Source organism: Maniola jurtina, chromosome 11 (assembly GCF_905333055.1).
Source record: "Maniola jurtina chromosome 11, ilManJurt1.1, whole genome shotgun sequence".
Classification (NCBI taxonomy): domain Eukaryota; kingdom Metazoa; phylum Arthropoda; class Insecta; order Lepidoptera; family Nymphalidae; genus Maniola; species Maniola jurtina.
Genome location: NC_060039.1, coordinates 4,777,374 through 4,801,226, shown reverse-complemented (window position 1 = coordinate 4,801,226; position 23,853 = coordinate 4,777,374). Strand labels below are relative to the sequence as shown.

General features: G+C 36.4%; 1 protein-coding gene and 1 long non-coding RNA gene across 2 annotated transcripts in view; one reads left to right on the top strand and one right to left on the bottom strand.

Annotated features, from left to right (window-relative positions):
* The window catches only part of LOC123869373 (cadherin-86C), a 160,680-nt gene that overhangs the window by 17,158 nt on the left and 119,669 nt on the right, over positions 1-23,853 (bottom strand). The window contains exons 3-7 of the mRNA XM_045912255.1: positions 12,389-12,579; positions 11,732-11,976; positions 2,089-2,172; positions 940-1,065; positions 207-471 (exon numbers count right to left, since the gene is read on the bottom strand). Of these exons, the coding sequence (XP_045768211.1) occupies positions 207-471; positions 940-1,065; positions 2,089-2,172; positions 11,732-11,976; positions 12,389-12,578 (910 nt within the window). The 5' untranslated portion in view covers position 12,579. The remainder of the gene's footprint in view (positions 1-206; positions 472-939; positions 1,066-2,088; positions 2,173-11,731; positions 11,977-12,388; positions 12,580-23,853) is intronic.
* LOC123869374 lies at positions 5,282-14,682 on the top strand. The gene is made up of 3 exons (XR_006796878.1): positions 5,282-5,293; positions 11,862-11,866; positions 14,517-14,682. It is a non-coding gene; the product is annotated as an uncharacterized LOC123869374 (long non-coding RNA).

Below are 23,853 nucleotides of genomic sequence, written 5' to 3'. Positions count from 1 at the left end.
CATAGTTTTATTCTTGAAATCATCTCCCACAGAAATTCTAGTAAATCTAAATATCGCGCGGATGCAATCGAGGGCATTAGCTATAGTAAATCGATTATGAACTTTACGACACCTACGACCTAGTCAATGGTATTCCTACAGCTGGATGGTGGTCCTAAATTTAGGTCCATGGAGAGTTTTATTATTTTGTGGTTATGAAAACATACCTGAAGTTTCATTGATGTTGAAGAACGGCGTAAAGGGATTCCCCTCAGAGACCAGCCCGTATCTGATCTGTCGCGGCGCCCCCTTGTCTCCATCTTCCGCCCTGACTTTCACGACCATGTCACCAGGAGCCACTTGTCTCGGCAAATGAGTGATAGGGGGTGCTGATGTGAACACCGGAGGCATGTCCTGGACGTCTTGGACGACCACCACCACTTCTAGACCCGCGATATTTCGAGTGTCCTTGCCCAGTTCTACGTAGGGATCCTGGAAAATTGATTCGTTAGCCGTTAGTTTTATGAACAATAGACTTTTTATGTTACTTAGTGAAATCAAAACATTAGTTTTCTTGAACTTGGCAATCCTCACGCGCGTATATTTATTTCGGTATGAGATGACAGCTCGCGACAGAGTAGCAATAAGGAGTTGCTAAATCTATCAAAACCCCAAAATAATCATGGTACTATAATTGTGTGTAAGTAAATATAGCGTATAAGTAGAACGGTAAACACATTGATTAGACTAAGACAATTGCAAATATTTTTGTCTTCAACAGCACCTCAATCAATGTTCCTATCCGTTACGCAATGAAAAAGAAGGCTGCCAAGAAAACTAAAAATATTTTTAAATGGTTACTGCATAGCAACAAAGAGCATTAGAGAATTGTAAACATAAAACTGTGTAGCTTTCCCATCCATTGTGAGTTAATCCGTTAGAAAATACTATAAAACCTACCACAGCGAGTAGTGTCAGGTGGTACATAGACTGAGCTTCGAAATCCAATGGGCCGACCAGGAATATCGTGCCTTCGGTGTTCTCAGTGGATACACGACGCTGCCTTATTGCGAAGAGCGGCGAACCCTGAATGAAAACAATGACTGTAGACGTGACAAGGGGTTTTAATCAACCTTTATGAACAGAAAGTACTTTTGCACAGGTTGTTTGAAATGAAACCGTAGGCTTTGAGCCGGGTGTATAAAGAGCTTTGATTAAAGATAGGTAGGTACGTGTATAATGTTTGGTAACATATTGCTAGCTGTACAGTGTTACTTAAATTATAAGTTAGGAGAACTTTTTACACACACGATGCTTGAAGCTGATTTTTTAATCACCAAATAATGTAACTTAACGAGAAATATTCTTTTGTCAGTTTGTGTATGTATAGAAAAGTTATACCTATCTAAAGTTACCTACCAATGTTGTAATTTTTGAAGTTAGGGCAGAAGTAACGAGTGAATAATTATAATTGAAAATAAAGAAACAGTATAGTAAAGGGAAAACAATAAATCTTTTCTCAAAGAAATCCGTTTAGAATGTCTATCAAGCAAAATGTCAAAACATTTAAATTTCACTCAAAGTGAAACAGTAAATGGATTATAATGGTGAAATTCCGTCAACGCGATTACCAGTGAGACATAAATGTTCCACTAGATAGGGCGTTTCATAGCAACAACGTGTTCCAACGAAAATCGGTATCCGCACTCGCGTACGGAAAGTCGCAGTCCGTTTGTAAAAATTAAACATGGGCGATTACTTTAAATTGTTATTATTCACATAGTTAGCTTAGTAGTACCTATATTCTGTCTTAATTTATGTGTGTTCATAGAAACGGACTGCACCTAAAGCGGATTATGACTGACAGGAGTGCGGAAACTGAAGTTCGTTGGAGCTGGAGCATGTTGTTACTATGAAGTGTCAAGCGCCACATCTAGTGAAATGATTATATCGTTGGTGATTCCACGGTGAAAATGAGACCTATTAGCGGTGGCAGCGAAACTTCATTATGCGGTTACGTGGAAATGCGTGTTGAACACGACAGGAGCATCATTAAATCCAATCATCACCTCGTATCTCTAGTTTGAAAGTCAAATGAAGCAATCATACCCAGAGTTCGAGTTCCAGAGGCTTGGGTGATAGCTGATTTTTTCTCGCGATCACAATCTCGAGATCCGTTCCGCGCTTTGCATCCTGGAACAATTGTCAATTCATAGAAGTTCATCTTATGAATTACTTAAAAGAAACATGGCGTCTTTATGGTCATTGATTCCTTGGCCATAAGGACGCCATAAAAATGCATTGTTGACTTGTGTAAACAATTAAAGTCTCAGATAGTAAAATCAACCCGTATAATGCAATGTGAATCGGTTGGAGCGCAAACAGCAACTGAAGCTTGTCGTTCCACGCCACGTCCTCGCCCTAGCCCCATCTTTTTCGTCTCGATGGAGGGGGCTCTGACGTCACGACCACAGCATAACCACCAACACCAAGCAACACCGAACGTGAGAACGAGTTGTTGCCAACACGGCCATGCTGCATGGTGCCCGCCCCGGGCACCCCACGAGTCGGGATAAAATTACTGCAAAATAAACAACCGTTAACACCTGATTCACATTACCTACTTGTAAGGATCCTTCCTAACTTCCTAAGGAATATTGCCCATTCATTGTCACTTATCACTTAACAATCATACGACAGCTCGCAACTTAACAAGATACCTCCACTATGTACTCGTAAGATCCAGGAATATTGTCCATTCGTTATCACTCATCACAACAACAGCTTTCAATTTAAAGAACAAAACAACCGCATCTAAAGGGACTTTGCCACACTTAGGGGACCAGATTTGTCGTAGTTGAAAACCAACTGCACTTAAAGAGCGTTTCGCTCACTTAAATGCAGCAAGTTGGTCAAGACCACTTGCACTTAAAGAATATTTCGCTCACTTAAGCGTACCAAGTTGGTGAAGACCACTTGAAGACCACTTGCACTTAAAGAACATTTCGCTCACTTAAGTGTACCAAGTTCACCTTCAAGTTCCAAACATCATAGAAGACCACTTGAAGACCACTTGCACTTAAAGAGCATTTCGCTCACTTAAGCGTACCAAGTTCACCTTCAAGTTCCAAGCATTATAAAAGACCACTTGAAGACCACTTGCACTTAAAGAGCATTTCACTCACTTAAGCGTACCAAGTTCGCCATCAAGGTCAAGCATCGTAGAAGATCGCTTGAAGACCACTTGCACTTAAAGAGCATTTCACTCACTTAAGCGTACCAAGTTCGCCATCAAGGTCAAGCATCGTAGAAGATCGCTTGAAGACCACTTGCACTTAAAGAGCATTTCACTCACTTAAGCGTACCAAGTTCGCCTTCAAGTTTAAGCATCGTATTCCAATGTGATATTTTATATTCATGGTACAATATTCCCAATTATCTTTCGAATATTTTATCAAAGTTCAAGCTTCGTATCCCAGTGTGATATCTTATATCCATGGTGCAATATTCCAACTAATTAATCTTCCAAAATTTTATCACGGCTCGCTATATCAATTATGTTGCTATACATACTTAATTTTAAATAGATTACTCAACATAATACACAGGGTAGCCTTGCCAACACGGTTTTTAATACTCCATGAATATTCTTTAAAGAAGCAATGCATTAGCACTCACGATTAAAATCAGATCATACCTCTTTACTAAATCTCAAAATTCTTTACTAAATTCTGAACACATACTCAATGCCATAGCATCGTGCACCCACACAGTGCTCCGACACTATTCATCCACGTATGCAATCACCACACTATCTTTATCTACCGCGCATCCACGCAAGGGATCACCGGTGCCTAGTTCACCATAATACAAGTGATTTGATCTCATAAGAATCATATTTGATCTCATCCATTTTATTTTAACTATCAATGCTTTATTATTATAAACGGATCATTTGATTGTAAAGCTGGTGCTATCAAAGTTAACTTTAAATAATTATTATCATACTAAAACTATCACTTTTTAAACTAATCAATATCTTAACTGCAGTTATATTAATGATTTCACTAGTTCACTGCATTATTAATTACAAGGGTTGGTCACCAAATATAATCTTATAACCCACAAACTATTTTAATTCATGAATTACTCTAGTATCAAACAATAATAATAATTGGTATTTCATATTCCATATATGCAAATATTAAATTACGCTATCTCAAATAATTATTAGGCTAAATAAAAATGATAAACAGAGAGTCATGGATTATGAGCGACACCGATGCATGCCACTGCCAAAACCAAGACTTTCTTTTTAACTCATTCATCTGTCCATTCGCGCAGGGAATTCATCTACTGCCACTGTATGCTATTTAATATTTCTATTCGCACAATATACTCTTACTGTCACTCTTTATTATTTTCGGCCCGTCCTGATTATAGCACAGAATTGCAGCTGAGAGCATAAAAATGTTACATTTGTCTACCCTCTTATTGTAATCTTTTTAATGAAAATTTCTCAAGTTAATAATACCCACTTAGCTATCCGGACAAGAATATTTCTTTGTTCAACGCAAATGTGAAGCTTTTACCCAAATTTGTAATATTAGGTATTAACTACCAACATAAATCATAGTTATTTTTTAAATATTATTCTAATTTGCATTATTAACGATATACTATAACTTTACAAACTAAATAAAGCTTCATTATCATATTATACACACCACAATCCGTAATTATTATTTGTTTTTGAAGCAGGTACCCAACAAATGCAACAAAACTTTTGAATTGAACAGACTAACTACAGGCACTAGTTCTAACTCTGAAGAGAAATATTACTTTCATCGTTACTAGTCTGTCTGTGTCTATTTTATTAAAATATAATGTACAATCCTTTTACCTTCGTTCTAGTTCAATCTAATTGACTTGTACATGTATACAAAACGGTTCTCTGTTTGGATGTACAAAAATAGCTAAAATGCTTTCAGAGGTCAATGTGTATACGAGTCTACTACTATTACATTACTTTTCTCGGGGATAAACCAAATCGGATCACTCTGTTACATTCCGTCCAAGCAAGTTATTACTCCCTAGTACCCAATAGGTACATACCTATAACCTAAAAATAAATTCGCTTAACGCAATTGAATCAAAAGGAATGTTAACACATTTTTTTTTTTATTACCTTTTTGTAATTTTGCTAAAAACCCTTGTATCAACAAAAAAATTCAGCTTTATCTTTAAATAGAAACCTTACGTAAAATTATTCATCTTGTATGCCAAAAGTACGCCCTAATATTATAACGCTCTAGTCAAACATCATATTGTAATGCATGGTAAATTATTTTGACGATTCAAAAGCATTTGTAAAAGTTTACTTGGATTATTATATTATATTCTATTCTTTTATATTATATCATATTCTATTCTAGTCTAGTCTATTCTATTCTATTCTATTGTATATTGAATATTATATCGAAAAGGGGATGCTTATGTCGATGATCACGCAGAATATAAAAAATAAAACTAAAACTTCATATGTAAATAATCTTTACTGTAATAATTTAAAGTTATTATCTATCTAATTAATTATTTACTTAGGTAGCACTAAGGTAAACCTGTACAGTACTTATTTAAAACTGCAACAAAGGCTCTTTTTAAAATATTTACTGATTTAAATAACCTGTATAGCAATAATAATAGATGAAACAAAAGAAACAATATTTAAACAAAACTAAAAAAAATGGCTAATCCAAAAATGTTACTACAGTGTGCATGAACTATTGAATGAATATACCTCAATTATACGATAATACGATATAAAAAGATTGTAATAACTTTGTTAACCACTTTTTATTTGTAAGTACTTTTTTTTTTAAAGTCTGATTAATTATAATAGGACATAATTTGAAAACTCCCATAGTCTTTATTTATATGTGACCTTTTTATTTTATTTTTTTATTTAATGACCATATAATTAATTCATAATTTTTGCTATTCATATTTCATATTTCATAAGAATTGTAATATTACCTTTGATTATTTACATATGTTTTACTTTGCAACGCCCCAACGGGGTTTCATGTTGTAATATTATGATATTTTTTATTTATGATGTAAGACATGAATGCAAATAAAGAAAGAATAAAGAATTACCTCTATAAAGATACGAAAATTCTAAATATAAGTCACTCGTACGCGCTTCAAACTTGTATTCCTATCAGGAAAATAATAACAGGATATATACACTCCCAATTATGCTTTAAAAGAAGAACAATTACGAAAACTTCCCTAAAAACTAGTATTGTAAACGTATGGATGTTATTACTTACCCACACAATTATTCAATGTAGATAATATGAACTTTTTCCGAAACATCCCAGTTACCACTACTAGTTCCCTTAACTCGTCGCCAACAGAAGCCTATAATCTTCTTAGGGGCAATGTTTCTGAGTGCAGTGTACTATTTAAGTTTGAACAAATTACCCCACATGATATTATTAAGGTATTCAAATCTTTACAGTACAAAAAAACAGGAGACTTATGGGGGATATCAGTAAAAGTAATCAGCAATATTATTGATATTGTTGCTCCATATCTTGCTCTAATTTTTAATAAGTCCGTAGAGTCAGGATCCTTTCCAGATCTTATGAAATACAGTAAATTGATTCCTCTTTTCAAATCGGGCAGTAAAAGTGACCCAAATAATTACAGGCCAATTTCGATTTTGCCGACTTTTAGCAAGATATTTGAAAAAATTATGCTCAACCAACTGCTCTTGCACTTTAACTTGAATAAATTACTTCACTCGGAGCAGTATGGTTTTACTAAAGGACGATCAACAATCGATGCGGGCGCAATGCTTTTAAAGCATATATTCGATGCGTGGGAGAACTCACAGAATGCCGTTGGAATTTTCTGTGATTTGTCTAAAGCATTCGACTGCGTTGAGCACGAGACTCTCTTAGCTAAATTGAGCTATTATGGAGTCAAAGACACTGCGCTTAGTCTTATTGCGTCTTATCTCAGTGATCGTATACAAACAGTATGTGTAAATGATGTGAAGTCATCCGGATCAGCCTCATTAATGGGTGTTCCTCAAGGCTCTATCCTAGGTCCCTTCATGTTCTTGGTATATATAAACGATCTACCATATTTTGTCCAAAATACTTGCGATATTGTACTATTTGCTGATGATACGTCTTTGATTTTTAAATTAGATAGAAATGAGAATAATTATGACGATGTAAATAGAGCCATATCGCAGGTCACTCACTGGTTTACTGTTAACAATTTGCTTTTAAATGCAAAGAAAACCAAGTGTGTCGAATTCGCACTGCCCAATACCAAGACGACAAATAACATAAAATTAATGATAAATAATGATATGTTGAAAGTAGAGGAGACCACCGTGTTCCTGGGGATAACTTTAGATGCAAAGCTTCAATGGAACGCCCATATATCAACACTTGCTGGCAAACTCAGCTCTGCTGCTTACGCTGTTAGAAAGATTCGACAGATAACTGACGTGGAAACTGCAAAAATTGTATATTTTGCCTATTTTCACAGTATTATGTCTTACGGAATCTTGCTATGGGGTAAAGCGGCAGATATTGGAAAAATTTTCGTTTTACAAAAAAGGGCAATACGCGCAATTTATAATTTAAAACCGCGCGATTCCCTACGAGAGAAATTTAAGGAAATAGGTATTCTTACAGTAGCTTCTCAATACATTTACAATAATATAATTTTTGTACGACAAAACATCCTCAGCTACAAAAAAATCGGTGATTTCCATGACAGGCCAACTAGAAATCGTAATAAGCTCGCAACTCCTACGCTCCGCCTCAGAAAAGTGGGAAAGTCATTTGTGGGAATGAGTGTAATATTTTATAATAGAATTCCACAGTCAATATTAGACTTGCCTTTACCAAAGTTTAAAAAATCCATTAAAAGTATGCTCCTGGCAAAAGCATATTACACAATCGAAGATTATGTAAATGATAAAAAAGCATGGATTTGACTCGCTCCAGCAATGCGCGGGTCTGCAATTGCTTGTATAGTATAGAATATTATTGTAAATTGCACAATTGAAAAGAGCAACCGCCGAGTTTCTTGCTGGTTCTTCTCGGTAGGAACGGCATTCCGAACCAGTGGTAAATTATTTGACGATTCAAAAGCACTTGTAAAAGTTTATTTGAATAAAAATCTATTCTATTCTATTCTATTCTAGTACTAAAATGGATACTTGATATCATGTGCGTAAGTACCTACCATTGTAAATGTATATAGCTGTAATTCCTGATATTTAAAAGGACTGTTATGCTCTTTATTGATAAATAAATGTTTTTAAACTGAAATCCCTTTACTGACGATTTTGATATGCGCGGACAACTACTTCCGGTATCTCTAAACGCCTCGTGACATGTATCAAAAATATACACTTTTTAACCCCATATATTATGTAACATTTACTTACAATTAATATAATAACTTATTATTATAATATTAATACTGACATTTAATTAAGAGACATGTTACCATAGAAATTAATTCACTTTTTGGTCTCATCAGGATTATTTGTACGGATTATTCCTGATGAGTATTAAATATTTGCATGCTTATGAAGTAGAATATGAAGGTCGCTGCTTAGTTATAATTTTGAACTCAACAACTGATATTCAGCAAATAAATAAATTTCATTTCATTTCAGTATACGAGTTCGGGATTGGTTATCATGATTTATATCTGAGCTAACATTTCACTTGTGAAGTTTGACTAACCTAAGACATTCTTTGATTACTTTTACCACTACCACTATAACATTTTAACTTGTTCGTCACGTATACTACCCACATGTTTAATATTTTTATTATAAAAACTTCTATGTAAATAACAAGCTCAATAGTCACACGTTTTTAAATTATTATCTTCTAAGGACGTATATTACTGATTCTACTATAATAATTGACCCACTATAATTTAAATAATATTTTGTTCGAAAAAAAAGTTGAGACAAACGTGAATTTAACATTTAGTTCCAAAATAAAATTCGAACAAACTAAAAATTAACCATTTTAAAACATATTCCTTTGAATTTGGAACTAAAAGACAATTTCGTTTACCGATCACTATTCCCACGAGGACCACTTATAGACTGTACGCAATATTAAATCGTGCCAGACTTTTAGCTGATACCTTCAACTTAGTTTAGTAACGAATTATCTCACCTGACTATACAAAAGTTTGAGAATACGATTTAGTAATTTAAACCATATTCACTTAATCTTTAATAATTATTTAAAGTACTCACAGTTTCGGTATCTTTACGAGATACCTTATTACGTTTCCATCGCGGCCGACGGTGTCCTGGCACTTGAAGACCTCTAGGTGGAAAAGTACGTTTGCGTTTCGACCGATTTTTCCTCAAAGCGTAAGTTACTACACACTTCTGATGTAAACAATTAAAGTCTCAGATAGTAAAATCAACCCGTATAATGCAATGTGAATCGGTTGGAGCGCAAACAGCAACTGAAGCTTGTCGTTCCACGCCACGTCCTCGCCCTAGCCCCATCTTTTTCGTCTCGATGGAGGGGGCTCTGACGTCACGACCACAGCATAACCACCAACACCAAGCAACACCGAACGTGAGAACGAGTTGTTGCCAACACTTGTCATAGCATATTGGTAGCTGCAGTGTGCCTTTCCTACAATTTTTTGTTAATCATATGACAAAAAAGCTTGAAAGTTTTGAAACGCTTAGTAGTTTGGTTCTTTGTTCTAGTGGTGAGAAAGTATTGTATCTAACACTAAGTCAGAATTATTCTACCTATAAAGCCTAGGCATTTAGGTCATTTTAGTGTAAGGTTATTTTTAAAAAGTTGATTTGGGTTGTCAAAAATAATATAAAATTATTAATTTAGCTGATGAAGGTAGTTTGGTAAAATCGATATTTGGCTCATTCGATGTCATACAATCTGTTACTAGGAGGCCAACAAGATTGAACTTGCATAAATACGGGTGTTTTGAAGGTTTTAGTTCAGTCTCCTTCCGAGATTCGGAGCGATATCGCATATTTTCGGTATTTGGATTGTGAACTGAATAATTAGATGTTGTGATAGCAATCACGCTCTAATTAAATTATTTATTTTGGCATTAGTTTGTTTAGATTAAAACTCTCGGATAACCTTACACATTAAACTTGTGTTTTTTTTGTGTTGGTTTTGGAGAGGACATTCCAATTATTCGATAAAAATATTTAAATAATACCTGCTTTTCTGAGTGACGCCAATAATTCAGAAGCGGGACGTGTCTCACGTTGTCTTAATTTCGCTTTGGTATCTTTTTGTAAACAACCCACATTTGATTAAAAATTTTTTATTGAGTTTGATTTGGTGATTAAAATTTTTAGATTTTTTTAAATAATTTAGTCTTTTGTGAATTGGAAAGTAATTTGCAATGAGTGGTTCAGATTTTGTATACATCGAATGAGAAGTTAGTCGTTTGGATTTATTGTTGACTTGATATTAAAACTGAGAGTTCGGCAGTTCAGGGGTAGGTTTTAATGATTTGACGGAGGGCAGGATAGCCCATGATTTGGATTTGACTTAGGGCAAGGAAGCCCGCGACTGACATGACAAGATTATTTAGAAACACGAGGGCGTGTTAAATTCAGGACGGCCGAACTGTAAGGTTATTTTTAAAAAGTTGATTTGAGTTGTCAAAAATAATATAAAATTATTAATTTAGCTGATGAAGGTAGTTTGGTAAAATCGATATTTGGCTCATTCGATGTCATACAATCTGTTACTAGGAGGCCAACAAGATTGAACTTGCATAAATACGGGTGTTTTGAAGGTTTTAGTTCAGTCTCCTTCCGAGATTCGGAGCGATATCGCATATTTTCGGTATTTGGATTGTGAACTGAATAATTAGATGTTGTGATAGCAATCACGCTCTAATTAAATTATTTATTTTGGAATTAGTTTGTTTAGATTAAAACTCTCGGATAACCTTACACATTAAACTTGTGTTTTTTTGTGTTGGTTTTGGAGAGGACATTCCAATTATTCGATAAAAATATTTAAATAATACCTGCTTTTCTGAGTGACGCCAATATTAGAATCTTTTAAAGATTTAGATGCCGATGGCGTAAAACTAACAAATTAGAATGATAACGATAATAATACTCATTGGCAATATTATCTATCCTCAATATTCAAAAAAAAAATAGTATCATATTGCCAAACGTAGGTAATTTGATAGCGCTATGTAGGCGTAGCAGTTAATTCTGAAATTCGTTTTCGAAGCGAGCCTGTCATCATCATCAATCACACCGCAGCAGGCGGACGAGGCTGCTTCATTTAATGACGTAAATATTGGGAAGATATCGGCCCTTTTTTCGTGCTAGAAAATCTACAGCTATCTATAGTACGCGACAGGTCGAGATGGCAGTACGAGTCATAAAGGATCCTTCTTTTGATTGTATAATTACTATTTTATATAAACTAACTGCTGCAAGTATTTCCTTTTCTAATAATAATGTCTAAGAAGCATGACATACTTGATAGACAATTTGCAATGTAACTAATCTTAATACACCTCAGCAGCAGTAGGCGTAGAAACAAGCGCGGTACTTATACCTAGAACAGATCACTTGCTTGGCGGTGGAAGATATTTTATATCCGGTAATTAATAAGTCGTTTTCATGAAAAAACTAATATAATAATTATAGCTTAATATAATTTACCTCAGGAACTAAAATGATGCCGGGCTGATGAGGGAATATCGTATCTCTTGGCGTAGTGGCGTTGGTGGCGGTGATGGAGCAGGCAATTCTCGCACTTCGCCCTCTGGTGTTACGGGCTGACAGCCGGAAGTCCACGTATCGGCCAGGCTCCAACCGCCGGAGTAGGATCACGTTGGCCTGGCAGACGGAGTTGTAGCGTGTGCAAGGAAGCGTCTCGATGCCGACGTCTAGGCGACCCATTTGCCCTGATCATGTAAAAAAATAAGCTAACATAAAGACACGTATGCATGTATAACAAAATGCTACAACTATCGTCCGAGAATAACTTGAACATGCTAAGGATCTGTTCTCATTAGACCAGAATTGACAAAATTAAGAAGATTACGACTCAAGATGGACATTTACGGTGAAAATAAAAGATCAGACACAATTTTCGATATTTTTTTAGGATGTCAAGTGGGATCTGGTATTTAAATTTCAATTCAATAAGCTAAAATTGCAACGGGTAGTCAAAGTCGGGGTCGGAGGCGCGAACGCGGTAGACGACGGAGCCGACGGCCGCGTCCGCCGGCACCAGCACGAGCCGCATGAGCGTGCTGCGGTCGAACACTACCCTATATCCTATAGAGTTGTTAGCATTGTTAGAGATTGACTTACCAATGAGTTCAAAGTGCAACGGGTAGTCAAAGTCGGGGTCGGAGGCGCGGACGCGGTAGACGACGGAGCCGACGGCCGCGTCCGCCGGCACCAGCACGAGCCGCATGAGCGTGCTGGGGTCGAACACCGGGTCGCCGCCGTGGGCCGCCGAGCACATCGCGAGCAACACCAGCGCCGCCGCGAACGTCATCCTGGTGAAGAAAATTGGAATTAGGAATTAATTAGCTTTGTTTGTAGTTGTTCTGTGATCTTAGTACTTTAATAATTCACTTAATAGATTATATCTGTGTCATAAACTCATTGTAAGACCTCACTCATTAATTACCATAACCTAATAATAAGGGTTTTCTTGGATATAAATACGGTGCAAATTCTTCTGCAATATGGTATTGCAAGGCATAGTGAAATTTGCTATGCTACTTCTTTATTGTAACGTTTCCTGGGGTTGCTGAATTCTCAAGACCTATACTCGACCTTAAGAGATGGCTTATGTCTAGATAGAGTCTTAGCTCACAAGTCACAGGGGAGAAATTATAATGACTGGCACGAGTCGGCAGAACAAACTTTTTATTTTGCTCTACGTAGTACTATTAGTTCAATGTTTAGTTCAGTAGTGGATTAATCATTCAGGTACGTAGGTGACTGTAAAGCCGGCTTGTTCCCACACACCAAGGGTACCATCTTAGTGTATGTATTGACGCTATGACCTATAGGTATAGGTACAGTCAGCAACAAAGCTAGGTTCGCACCCGCGACTATAAAAGACGTCTGCAAACCTAGCTTCGTTACCGACTGTACCTACTGCCATTGTTTACAGTGTTTTAAAAATATTATTGGCGATTTTTTGATAACCTACGCCCTCCGTTTAATTTAATTTGAATCAGACAAGAAATTTGGAATGCTCAAATTTATATCTAAACGAACCGATATTTTGTTACAAGATAACCTTTACCTTTAGCTTTGGCTTACATTAAATTGAAGTAAATATTACTTAAGTCGTATCGGTAGACAGGAATGTATTTACGTCTCCGTATTTACTTAAATAACCATGTTTACGGCGCTGTAAAAACTGGATCATGATGCCATCTGATTATGCGTGTGTTTACTTTTAGAATCTAATACTTTTGAGTATCTCGGGTAATAGAAAAACAGATTTGTGTTAAATTATGTAAATACTGTAAAGTGTGACTAAGCTGATAACGACAATAGGATTTCAATTTTTTTGATCTTTCTTTGTTATAGCGGTGGCGCCATAGTAAGTGAAATATCAAAAAAGCTCCGTATTATATTTTAAACTTATAAAGTACTTAGTTATACATTACAAAACCAAAATGATGCCAGCTATAAGATCTTGCAAATTTGATGCATCTGTACCTGTGTATTATGGGAAAAACAACCTGTTTGTTACGTATGTATTGTGTTCGCGCATCTTTTGCCTTAAGACTTTGTACAGTTGTTGTCAGCACTTGCGTTAAGATTTCTGACATAGTACCACCAACGTAAAACTGAATGCGCGCGAATCGCAACGCATAGCGGTGTTAACTATAATTGTAAAATGATAACCTGAATGGCCGATAATTCTTTGTGCAAAATCAAGGTAGGTACCCAATCTTCGAGTACAATATTATCAGTATTTAGGTTTCGGCTTTAATCTTTGTATAGTTATCGGGGCATAGACTTTATCAGATCGCAGGTAGATCTCCTTACCGTTAGGTATTGTTAAGTCCACTTTACAAGTAAAACTAGCAACGATAAATTACGTCCAAACCAAGCGACCGAGAAGAAAGGAAGGACTGTTGAATATACTGTATATTTTTAAATAATCTTCCCAAAAAAAATCACGTTGTTAATATTAGAAACTCTACAAAATATATGGTTTGAAATTTTATGTATTCAACAGAGTTTATTTTGTCAGATTACTAGGTTTTGCCCGCGATTTCGTTCGCGTGATAATAGCCTAATAGCATAGCCTATTAAACAAACACTTTTTCGTTACAGGTGTCACCGACAGCCCTCTGTGCAGGACCTGCATGGAGGTCGACCGACCCGACGCACGTGCTCCTGGAGTACACGGGCGTGGCAGAACAACGAGAGCGCCATTTGGGAACCCCAACCTCACATCATGAAGCCTCGGCAACCTGGGTGGTCGACTCGGCTTCTGGAGCGAGCTTGGATGGCTGGAGTGAAGACTTCGACGGGGAGGGGCAATGCACGCAAAACAGACGGAACGTTTAAGTACGGAAACCAACCCAGAGCGAAGAATGAAAGAATAGGAAACCTAATAGCATTCGGAGATAATGTAATTATAAGTGAAATAATTTTTAGGATCGGATCATTCGTTCCGGAGATTAATCCCCAAATCCAAACTTACAAACTTTACCTCATTAGGTATAATATTAGTATAGATTATTATTATAGACGGAGTAAACACTAATTTTGCGTAAAACCCTTAAACTGTTAACAATAAAAGACTAATAAAATAAATAAGAAGTTGAAAATCATTGATAAATATTTTTTCCTAAGCAATATTATTTTTGTGAAATAAATACTGTTTACAAAAACCGTTAACGGCATTACTTATGTTAATTTAATACGACGTTTTTCAAAGCTTCCATAAATTGTATTAATTTAAGACAGCCAGTTTCAGAAAAGGAGCTTTTCCTTATTGAATTTTCAATAATTATTATTGTAGTAATCTTAAATGCCATAGAGTTTCCACAAACGTTGGATATTATATAAATCCATATTTATGCTAATATCATAAATATGAATGTGTCTGTCTGTCCATCCGTTTAACCGATTTTGACGAAATTGATCCGGAAAGTTAAAAAGTTCCTAAGAGATTTTTGAAGGCCTTTGATCGTGCGATCCAGGATGTAAGAAGCTATATCTTTGTACGATATATTGATACGTTGAGAATAAAAACCAATATTAAGAGCACACGTCAAGCTTATGCAGAGTAGCATCCAAGAACTTCATAATTTTTAGGGTACCGCACCCGAAGAGTGCCAACGGGACCCTATTAACAAGCCTCCGCTGTCCGTCTGTCTGTCTGTCAGCGGGCTGTATTTCGTGATAAAAGGTAAAAAGTTGAAATATCCACAGAATATGTATATCGATTGCTATAACTATAAATATATAATATAATAAACTAATAATAAAATTTCAAAATTACCGCCATGAAAATTAAAAAAAAAGTTTTATTTCTTCTACGGAACTCTTCGAGTTTGACTCGTACTTGACCAATTTTTTAGAGTAGGTAGTTCAATGTCATGATTAATAAAATAAATTCCTCAAGGTGTTAACGATCACATAAGTATAATCTTGTCGAGTGATGGCATCCGTGACTGACGACTTATCTACAATCTGATATAGGTAATAGAATATTAAAATTTAGTAAAATTATTTTTTAGTAGGTACCTAGTGTTTTTCTTTCTTAGAACTTAAAGTTGGACTTGAAAGTTAATAAATTATAAAAACTCAATGCCTTAACTAAAAATGTGTAACACTAAAAACTGCAGCATTTTTAGATAAAAGTTTGTATGAACGTCCATCATTATTCAAGTTATATATCTATAAAAATTCGCATTAAGGCTTTCATGCAAAAGTTCTGAAGTACCTAAGTGTTCCAGGATTTTTGAAAATTCCACCCCCTCACCGATTTTCAAAAAATCCACTCGATCGAACGGTTTAGTTAGTCCATTATAAAAAATCTTTAGGGTTAAACTAACTGTACCTGTGTGTACCTGTGTACCTATTTACTCATTACAGTACGAGGTAGAAAACAGACAATTGGATTAGAGCCTTAATATAAGAACAAGGAAAGCTCGAGCCATAATCAATTGTAAATTACTCATATCTCTGAATACCACAAATCCCAGTTGCGAAAGGGAAAATTGTGTTATGAAATCTGTTCTGTACCTTTTGTACAAGTTTGCAAATCTCGACTGCGTTGATAGATTTCTAGTTAAACAACACGGGGACGACAGAGGAAAATGGATCTAGGTCCATTGTTTTAAAGTCAACCAATTTTATTTCGCAAAAGTTTCGCTTGGCGCGCTGATCTAATTAAACAAGTGTAAATTAAAAATTTATAACACCCCCGACAAGTGAAGGTTACAGTAATTAGGAAAAGAGCTGATAACTTTCAAACGGCTGAACAGTTTTTCTTGGATTATAGCTAACAAAACTCTCGATTAAGCCACCTTTCAAACAAAAAAACTAAATTAAAATCGGTTTATTAGTTTAGGAGCTACGATGCCACAGACAGATACACAGATACATACCTCAAACTTATAACACCCCCTTTTTGGGTCGGGGGTTAAAAACAAAAAATGTAGTTATTTAATGTAAGACAATAACTAGTGTCTCATATGCTTCATACTTTATGACTCTAACCACCAAATGTACTGAATGCATTCGAATCTTAATTAAAAACAAATCAGTTCGATTAATATCGTTACGTTGTCGTGTTTCGATAATTAATCGAAGTATATTTGTCGTGAAATGCAAACTTGTACTAAACCTGCAGCCGTACCAGGAAGCTACCACTTTATAGTTCTGTTACTACAGGCTTTCGTTCAATTTCGCGTTCATATCCGCTCCTGTATTCCATGATGGAGGTTTTATGTGCTCGAAATCATGTGCTTACTGCATGCTACTTACATTATTTTAATAAACGTTTCTGATGCAGTTTCATTTTTTTTAGCACTACGTAGGTAAAAACCGACCAAGTTCGAGTCGGACGCGTTCCATCTTTAGCTGAATCAATAGTAAAATAATGGATCTTTAGTAGAACTCTGTCCAGGTGTTAAGTGAAAAAAACTTAAAACTGCAGCTCTACGTTCCACGGACAATATCAGAATGCCATCATCATCATCAACAACTTCATAATAGTGGAGATCAAGTAGGTTATACATGCAGGTCTGCACTTGGTCAGTGACCTGGTGGACTATGGCCTAAATTCTTCTCATTTTGAGAAGATACTTGTGCTCAGTAGTGCGGCCCACTACTGAGGACTGCTAGGTATTATAGACAGGTAGTGTACTAGGACTAAACTGAAAAATTAGATCACCTACACAACAATTTTCACTTTAAAATGTGTAGGAAACACTCTCCAATTCCTACGTACATTCAGATAAAAGCTCAAAATAATAAATCTTTCAAGATAATAAAACGGAACCAACGCTTGTCAGCAACAAAACCCCGCTCGGGTTGGAACTGACATCCATTCGCGTGAATAAAGCGCGCAACATCAGATATGAAATTAAAATTGAATCTCCTACTGCAAATTTTCCAGGTTAAAAGGTTTGGCTAACCCTGTCGAGACATTCTGACACCTTGTAACGTGCAATAGCTCACCGGAACGAGTCTCGCTGAAGTTGACGTTGATTTCGCAAAGTAAGACACGAAGTGATCGATTGAGATATCTCAATATTGCACCTTATGTTTATACTCCCGGCGTTATTAATAAGTTTCAATTTTGTTCCAAACTATTGAAACTGACATCCATTCGCTTGATTAAAGCGTGCGTGATATATTAAAACTGAATCTCCTACTGTTAAAAGGTTGGCTAACCCTGTCATGACACTCTGACACCTCGGGTATCGGTTTAACACAACGTGCAATAGCTCACCCGATCGAGTCTGAGTCGAAGTTGACGTTGATTTCGCAAAGTAAGGCACGAAGTGAGCGATTGAGATTGCATCCGCTTATACTCCCGGCGTTCGCGTTAATAATAAGTTTGAATTTTGTTCGAAACTGAACTTCAATGTGTAATATTCCAATACTTACATCATGGAAGTTGCATTGTCATAGTCAATGGTTAAGTGAGGATGAAGCTATTTGTAGATATAGAGTACGTACCTACTAGCTTGCTTTTAACATTATAACTTTTACAATGTTATAGTTCTTCATCGCCTCAACCGGCTCACTACTGAGAACAGGTCTCCACTGAGAATGAGAAGGGTTTAGTGTAAAGTTACAGTTAAAGCAAGTGGCGTTTTAAAATCCCATAGGAACTCATTGATTTTCCAGAGTGAAAAGTGTTCTATGTCCATCTCCAAGAGATATCACACTAATCATACTTCACACTAATATTATAAAGGAGAAAGTTTTTGTGAGTGTGTGTGTGTGTGTGTGTGTGTGTGTGTGTGTGTGTGTGTGTGTGTGTATGTATGTATGTTTGTTACTCCTTCACGCAAAAACTACTGGACGGATTGGGCTGTTTAGAATGGAGACAGATAATATCCTAGATTAGCACATAGGCTACTTTTTATCCCGGAAAATCAAAGAGTTCCCACGGGAATTTTAAAAAACCGAAATCCACGCGGGCGAAGCCGCGGGCATCTTCTAGTACTAATATAAAGTGAGCTTAAAAGTAATGTCGCAAAATAAAAACCCCATCTAGCATTCCTAGGCATGTGAAAACAGCGCATAGATTACAGCTATCTGCGATAACAAACGTGATCTGTGCCGAAGGCGTCGAGCTTAATAATAGACAGATGTTAAGCCCAGCTTATCTCCGTGTTGTGTAAGTAACAAGTTCACTGGCACCAGTAACTAGAATGCCAGTGGAAAGTACCCCTCTAGCATACTTACCTTTGATATCGTGCAGCCGGTTGCTCTATTGCGTAAGCTATCAGCTGTGATATTTTAATGAACTAAATACTTTTCATATTGTGGAGCTATTTTAATAGAGTAAGAAAACAACTGAAGTGCCTACTGGACAAGAAAATTATTATTGTAATTTTTAGTTTCGAGCCAAGTGTTAGAGATTAGAATTATGTTGATAGTTTTGACTAAAACTGACTGCCAGGTTATAATAACGTACCTACCTAGTCTTGAAACTTGAGATTTTGCACATAGTCTCTCTAAAAACATAAGGAAGCGTTTTGAAATCCCAAAAATTTCTTTATATATTTTTGGGGTTCACTGTTTGTAGTTTTGGGGGTGACTTCATAGTCACAGGAAAAAGTTAGTTTTAACGAAATAAAATCCTCAGTAGAACTTCGTCAGGGGTGGAACGGAACTTTGTGAGGTTTTTAGTTGGCAGCAGTCCGACATTAACCAATGTGCTCTTCGTGGCTGGTGGTATATCCATGTTGGATTTTCCTCCCGAAAAACAAAAAAGTCTGACCTTTTACAACCAATTTCAAAAATAGTATTTATCAACCGGGATCATATTATAATAAGCAATCGTAAGGTTGGATGGCGTTATAGTTGCTTCTTGCTTAGTTGGTCATTTATCTAAAGATATTTATTGTTCAGTATCTCGGTATCTGACAAGGGTTCTGAATGACGAATATAGGTAGCCTGTAGGGTAATTTATTGCGATTCAGCCGGTCACAACAGCTCGTTTATATGGCGCCAAACTAGTAAAATATTGTGTTGCGTAAGCGCCATCTAAGATGTTCTATACAGTCGCGTGCGCATGATCGTATATCTTTTGATATCGACGTCTATGATAGTCTAGAGTCTAGACAAATGATCTGGACGCCATTGTGCAATAATAAAACCGGAATAATTTTGCATCATCTTATTGTTAACTAGATGATGCCCGCAGCTTTTGCCCGTGTAGATTTAAATATCTTAAAATTCCGGATTTTCCGGAACAAAAAGTGGTATATATTCGTCTCCGGGATGGAAGCTATCTGTGTACCAAATTTCGTCAAATTCAGTTAAATGGATGGGCCGTGAAAAGTTGGCCGAAAACTATCGCATTTTTAATATTAAGTATGATTAGCCTTCCTACATAATAGAGATGTGGAAATGTGTGTTCTGAATGGATTTGTAGACAAAGTTAGGTACTGTTACGGTCGACCTTCGAGCTAATGAATGTCATTTTTCTGTACTTTTAAAAATCTGCAAAAAGTACTTTTTGAGCTATCTATTTTGCTGAAAAAGTTTGCTGCTAGGTACTAGTTAGCAGCAAATTAGTTTTATAGTTTGGTCCTATGACCAATCTATATATATAAAGTATGTAATGAAAACTTTGGTACTACGTAGTATTATTTTTCAGTAACATGAGTTTTTGAAAACAAAGCACGTTATACTTAAAAAAACTACTTTTTGCAGTGAACCGCTTTTTACAAAATAAAAAACCGAGAACATTGCGAACATGTTTTTGCCATTCAATTTTTTTTTAATTCCTACATCATCAATCCTACATCTGATACTTAATCTTTCTTTTTTTGCTACGCTCAAATAATATGATCGTGTGATTTGAAACAACAGTGCCTATTAAACTCGTTTAGGCCTGACAGGAAAGCAATTAAAGCCATTCGATCATTCGGAAAACCGAAGGAACGTAATTAAGGAATTATTACACGGTCGTCCTAAGCCAAATCCTACTCAATCATAATTGATCGACCCACCCAGCGCTGCAACGTTGCCGTAAAATAACGCGCAAAGTTGTCATTTTTCCGCAAGCGCTTCAATTGCTCGATGATCAGTGATATAATTTCTAGGCCATTATTACTCTTCGATCGTGACCGTTTGCAGATTAGAACCAGCATTTATTGTGATTGTGGAATGGAGATCGTGGGTTTTTTGCAAGTCTTAATGGGTCTGTCTGATGAATACAAAGAGGAGTGTATTCCATTTAATTCCATCAGCCTGTATGCGCCCACAGTTGGACATGGGCATTTTCCAGAGCGCGGCACCAAACACGGTCCTCCGCCTAATTCATCCACCAGCTCAACTTCCTTCCTTCCTCAGCCACCTTCTTAAGGTCATCGGTCCAGCGGGCTGGAGGTCGTCCCACACTGCGCTTACCAGAAAGCAGTCTCCACTCCAGAACACGTCCGCTCATGCTTCTATACAATATTAAATTAATTTTCTATCTAGAATAGCTTCGATTTCAACTCGCTCGTGAATTTTCTTACCTTTACCGGAATTCTTTACAAAAAAGAGTATGAATAGCCACAAAATTATATAATCGATCAGCATCCATCACAAGCATAATCGATCGTAGATACAACAATTGCAAATCACATCAATCGTCAATCAACTCTCACAAAAGGGGAAACATGAATAACTAGGTGTTGCGATCATGGTGGAGTACCATCTATCATACCATTTCTGTTATTGTGGGGTGACCGCAGTTCATTTGCACAGCGGGAGGCAAGGCGGCACGACGTCGTATTGACCCCACTTTAACATAGTATGCCCTTTTTTGTTATGACGCCCTAGTAGGTACCAGTAATGAAGTCTAGGTACACAAGTGTAAATTTAAAATTTATAACACCCCCGATAAGTGAAGGTTACAGTAACTCGAAAAGAGCTGATAACTTTCAAACGGCTGAACCGATTTTCTTGGATTATAGCTAAGAACACTCCCGATCAAGCCACCTTTCAAACAAAAAAACTAAATTAAAATCGGTCAATTAGTTTAGGAGCTACGATGCCACAGCATATTCACAGATACACAGATACACACGTCAAACTCATAACACCCCTCTTTTTGGGTCGGGGGTTGAATATCACTTGATTTAACGGTGAAGGAAACTTGGGTGGCTGAAAGTTCTCCATATTGTTCTCAAAGATGTGTGAAGTCTCCAAATCCGCACTTGGTCAGCGTAGTAGACTGTGACCTCATCCTTCTCATTCTGAGAGGAGACCAATGTTCAGTTTAGTGCGTCGGCGATGGGTTGATCATGATGACGATGAATGGTAGTAGGTAGGTATTTTAACTAATAAAAGAGGTTCTCGAAAAATATAGCGTGACGAAGCCATTACTGATTGGTCAGACGTAGGTCAGTCTGTCGGAAGCTCTTAAAATGCTGTTCCTAATACACTTTTAATAATTCATTCAATTCACATTTTTTACAGCTTTCTATATGGTGTATGGCGGTTAAAGGTATCACGCAACAGATTAACTTAATCCCATATTGGGTAGGGATAAAATCCCGGTTTGGTGTAATGAAGTTTCCCTTCATTATGCTTTTCGGAATTGAAGCCAATTATAATTTTATTAAATATTCAAGAGATTTATTAGGTACTAGTAATTAAGAAATCAAAATTGCTTTACATATTTATTATTATAAAGAGTAAACCGCAGTTTATGGTTATAAAAATGTCTACATAAATAATTACAAAATCAGCTGTAGAAATTTAAAGGTCATATGAATTAACTAGTTTATGCCCGTGACTTTGTCCGCGTGGACCACATAGATTTCACGCCCCTATCTTACCCTCTTAGGGTTGGAATTTTCAAAATTCCTTTCTTCTCTATCTATTCTCTATCTGGATGCCAAACAGCCCGATCCGTCCAGTAGTTAAATTCTCTCTTTCTGTCATCGATAATTTTACGAAAGAAGACAAACCCCATCAAAGACCGCTGAACAACTTTTATTAGTAGCTAAGGGAGTAAATGTCTGCTATACCGAAAAGTTTTTAAGGCTATTAGGTTATTCGCGTTAGCCTCCATGCCGTGTTGTGTAAGTAGGTACCTACTGGTCAATACTATCGATTTTCCGTCAAATACGCCTTATGTAGGTTATCTACATATACATTACAAATTAAACTGTATTAACTTTATATTCGGCGACAACGGCTATCATTTATTTTACCTCTGATTTTATAGTTTCAGTTATTGAACAAAGTCTGATGAGGAAGATAGACGATCACGTATGATGGCAGGCTTTTAAAAGTACCTATGTTCAGCTTTGGACGTATACACACAGATGATGCTGTATGCTGATGATGATGATGCCAACACTGAGCAAGATATTTGAGAAAGTCATGCTCAACCAACTGCTTCAGCATTTCAATTTTAATAAGCTACTCCATTCTGAACAGTATGGCTTCACTAAAGGTCGATCAACAACCGACGCGGCCGCAATGCTGTTAAAGCATATATTCAGTGCGTGGGAGGGGTCACAGAATGCCATTGGTATTTTCTGTGATTTATCCAAGGCATTTGATTGCGTTGAGCACGAGACTCTTTTAGTTAAATTGAGCCACTATGGAATCAAAGACACTGCGCTTGGTCTCATTGCGTCCTATCTTAGTGATCGTATTCAAACAGTATGTGTGAATGATGTGAAGTCATCCGGATCAGCCTCACTAATGGGTGTTCCTCAAGGCTCTATTCTAGGTCCTTTCATGTTCTTAGTATACATAAACGATTTACCATATGTAGTCCAAAATATTTGCGATATCGTACTATTTGCTGACGATACGTCTTTGATTTTTAAAGTCGATAGAAATAAGGACAATTTTGACGATATAAATGGTGCCATATCTCAGGTAACTCACTGGTTTACTGTAAATAATCTACTTTTAAATGCAAAAAAAACTAAGTGTATTGAATTCGCACTGCCCAATACCAAGAACACAAGTAACATTAATTTAATGATAAATAATGATATTTTGAAAATAGAAGAGACTACTACATTTTTGGGGATAACCTTAGATGCGAAGCTTCAATGGGGCACCCATATATCAACTCTTGCTGGCAAACT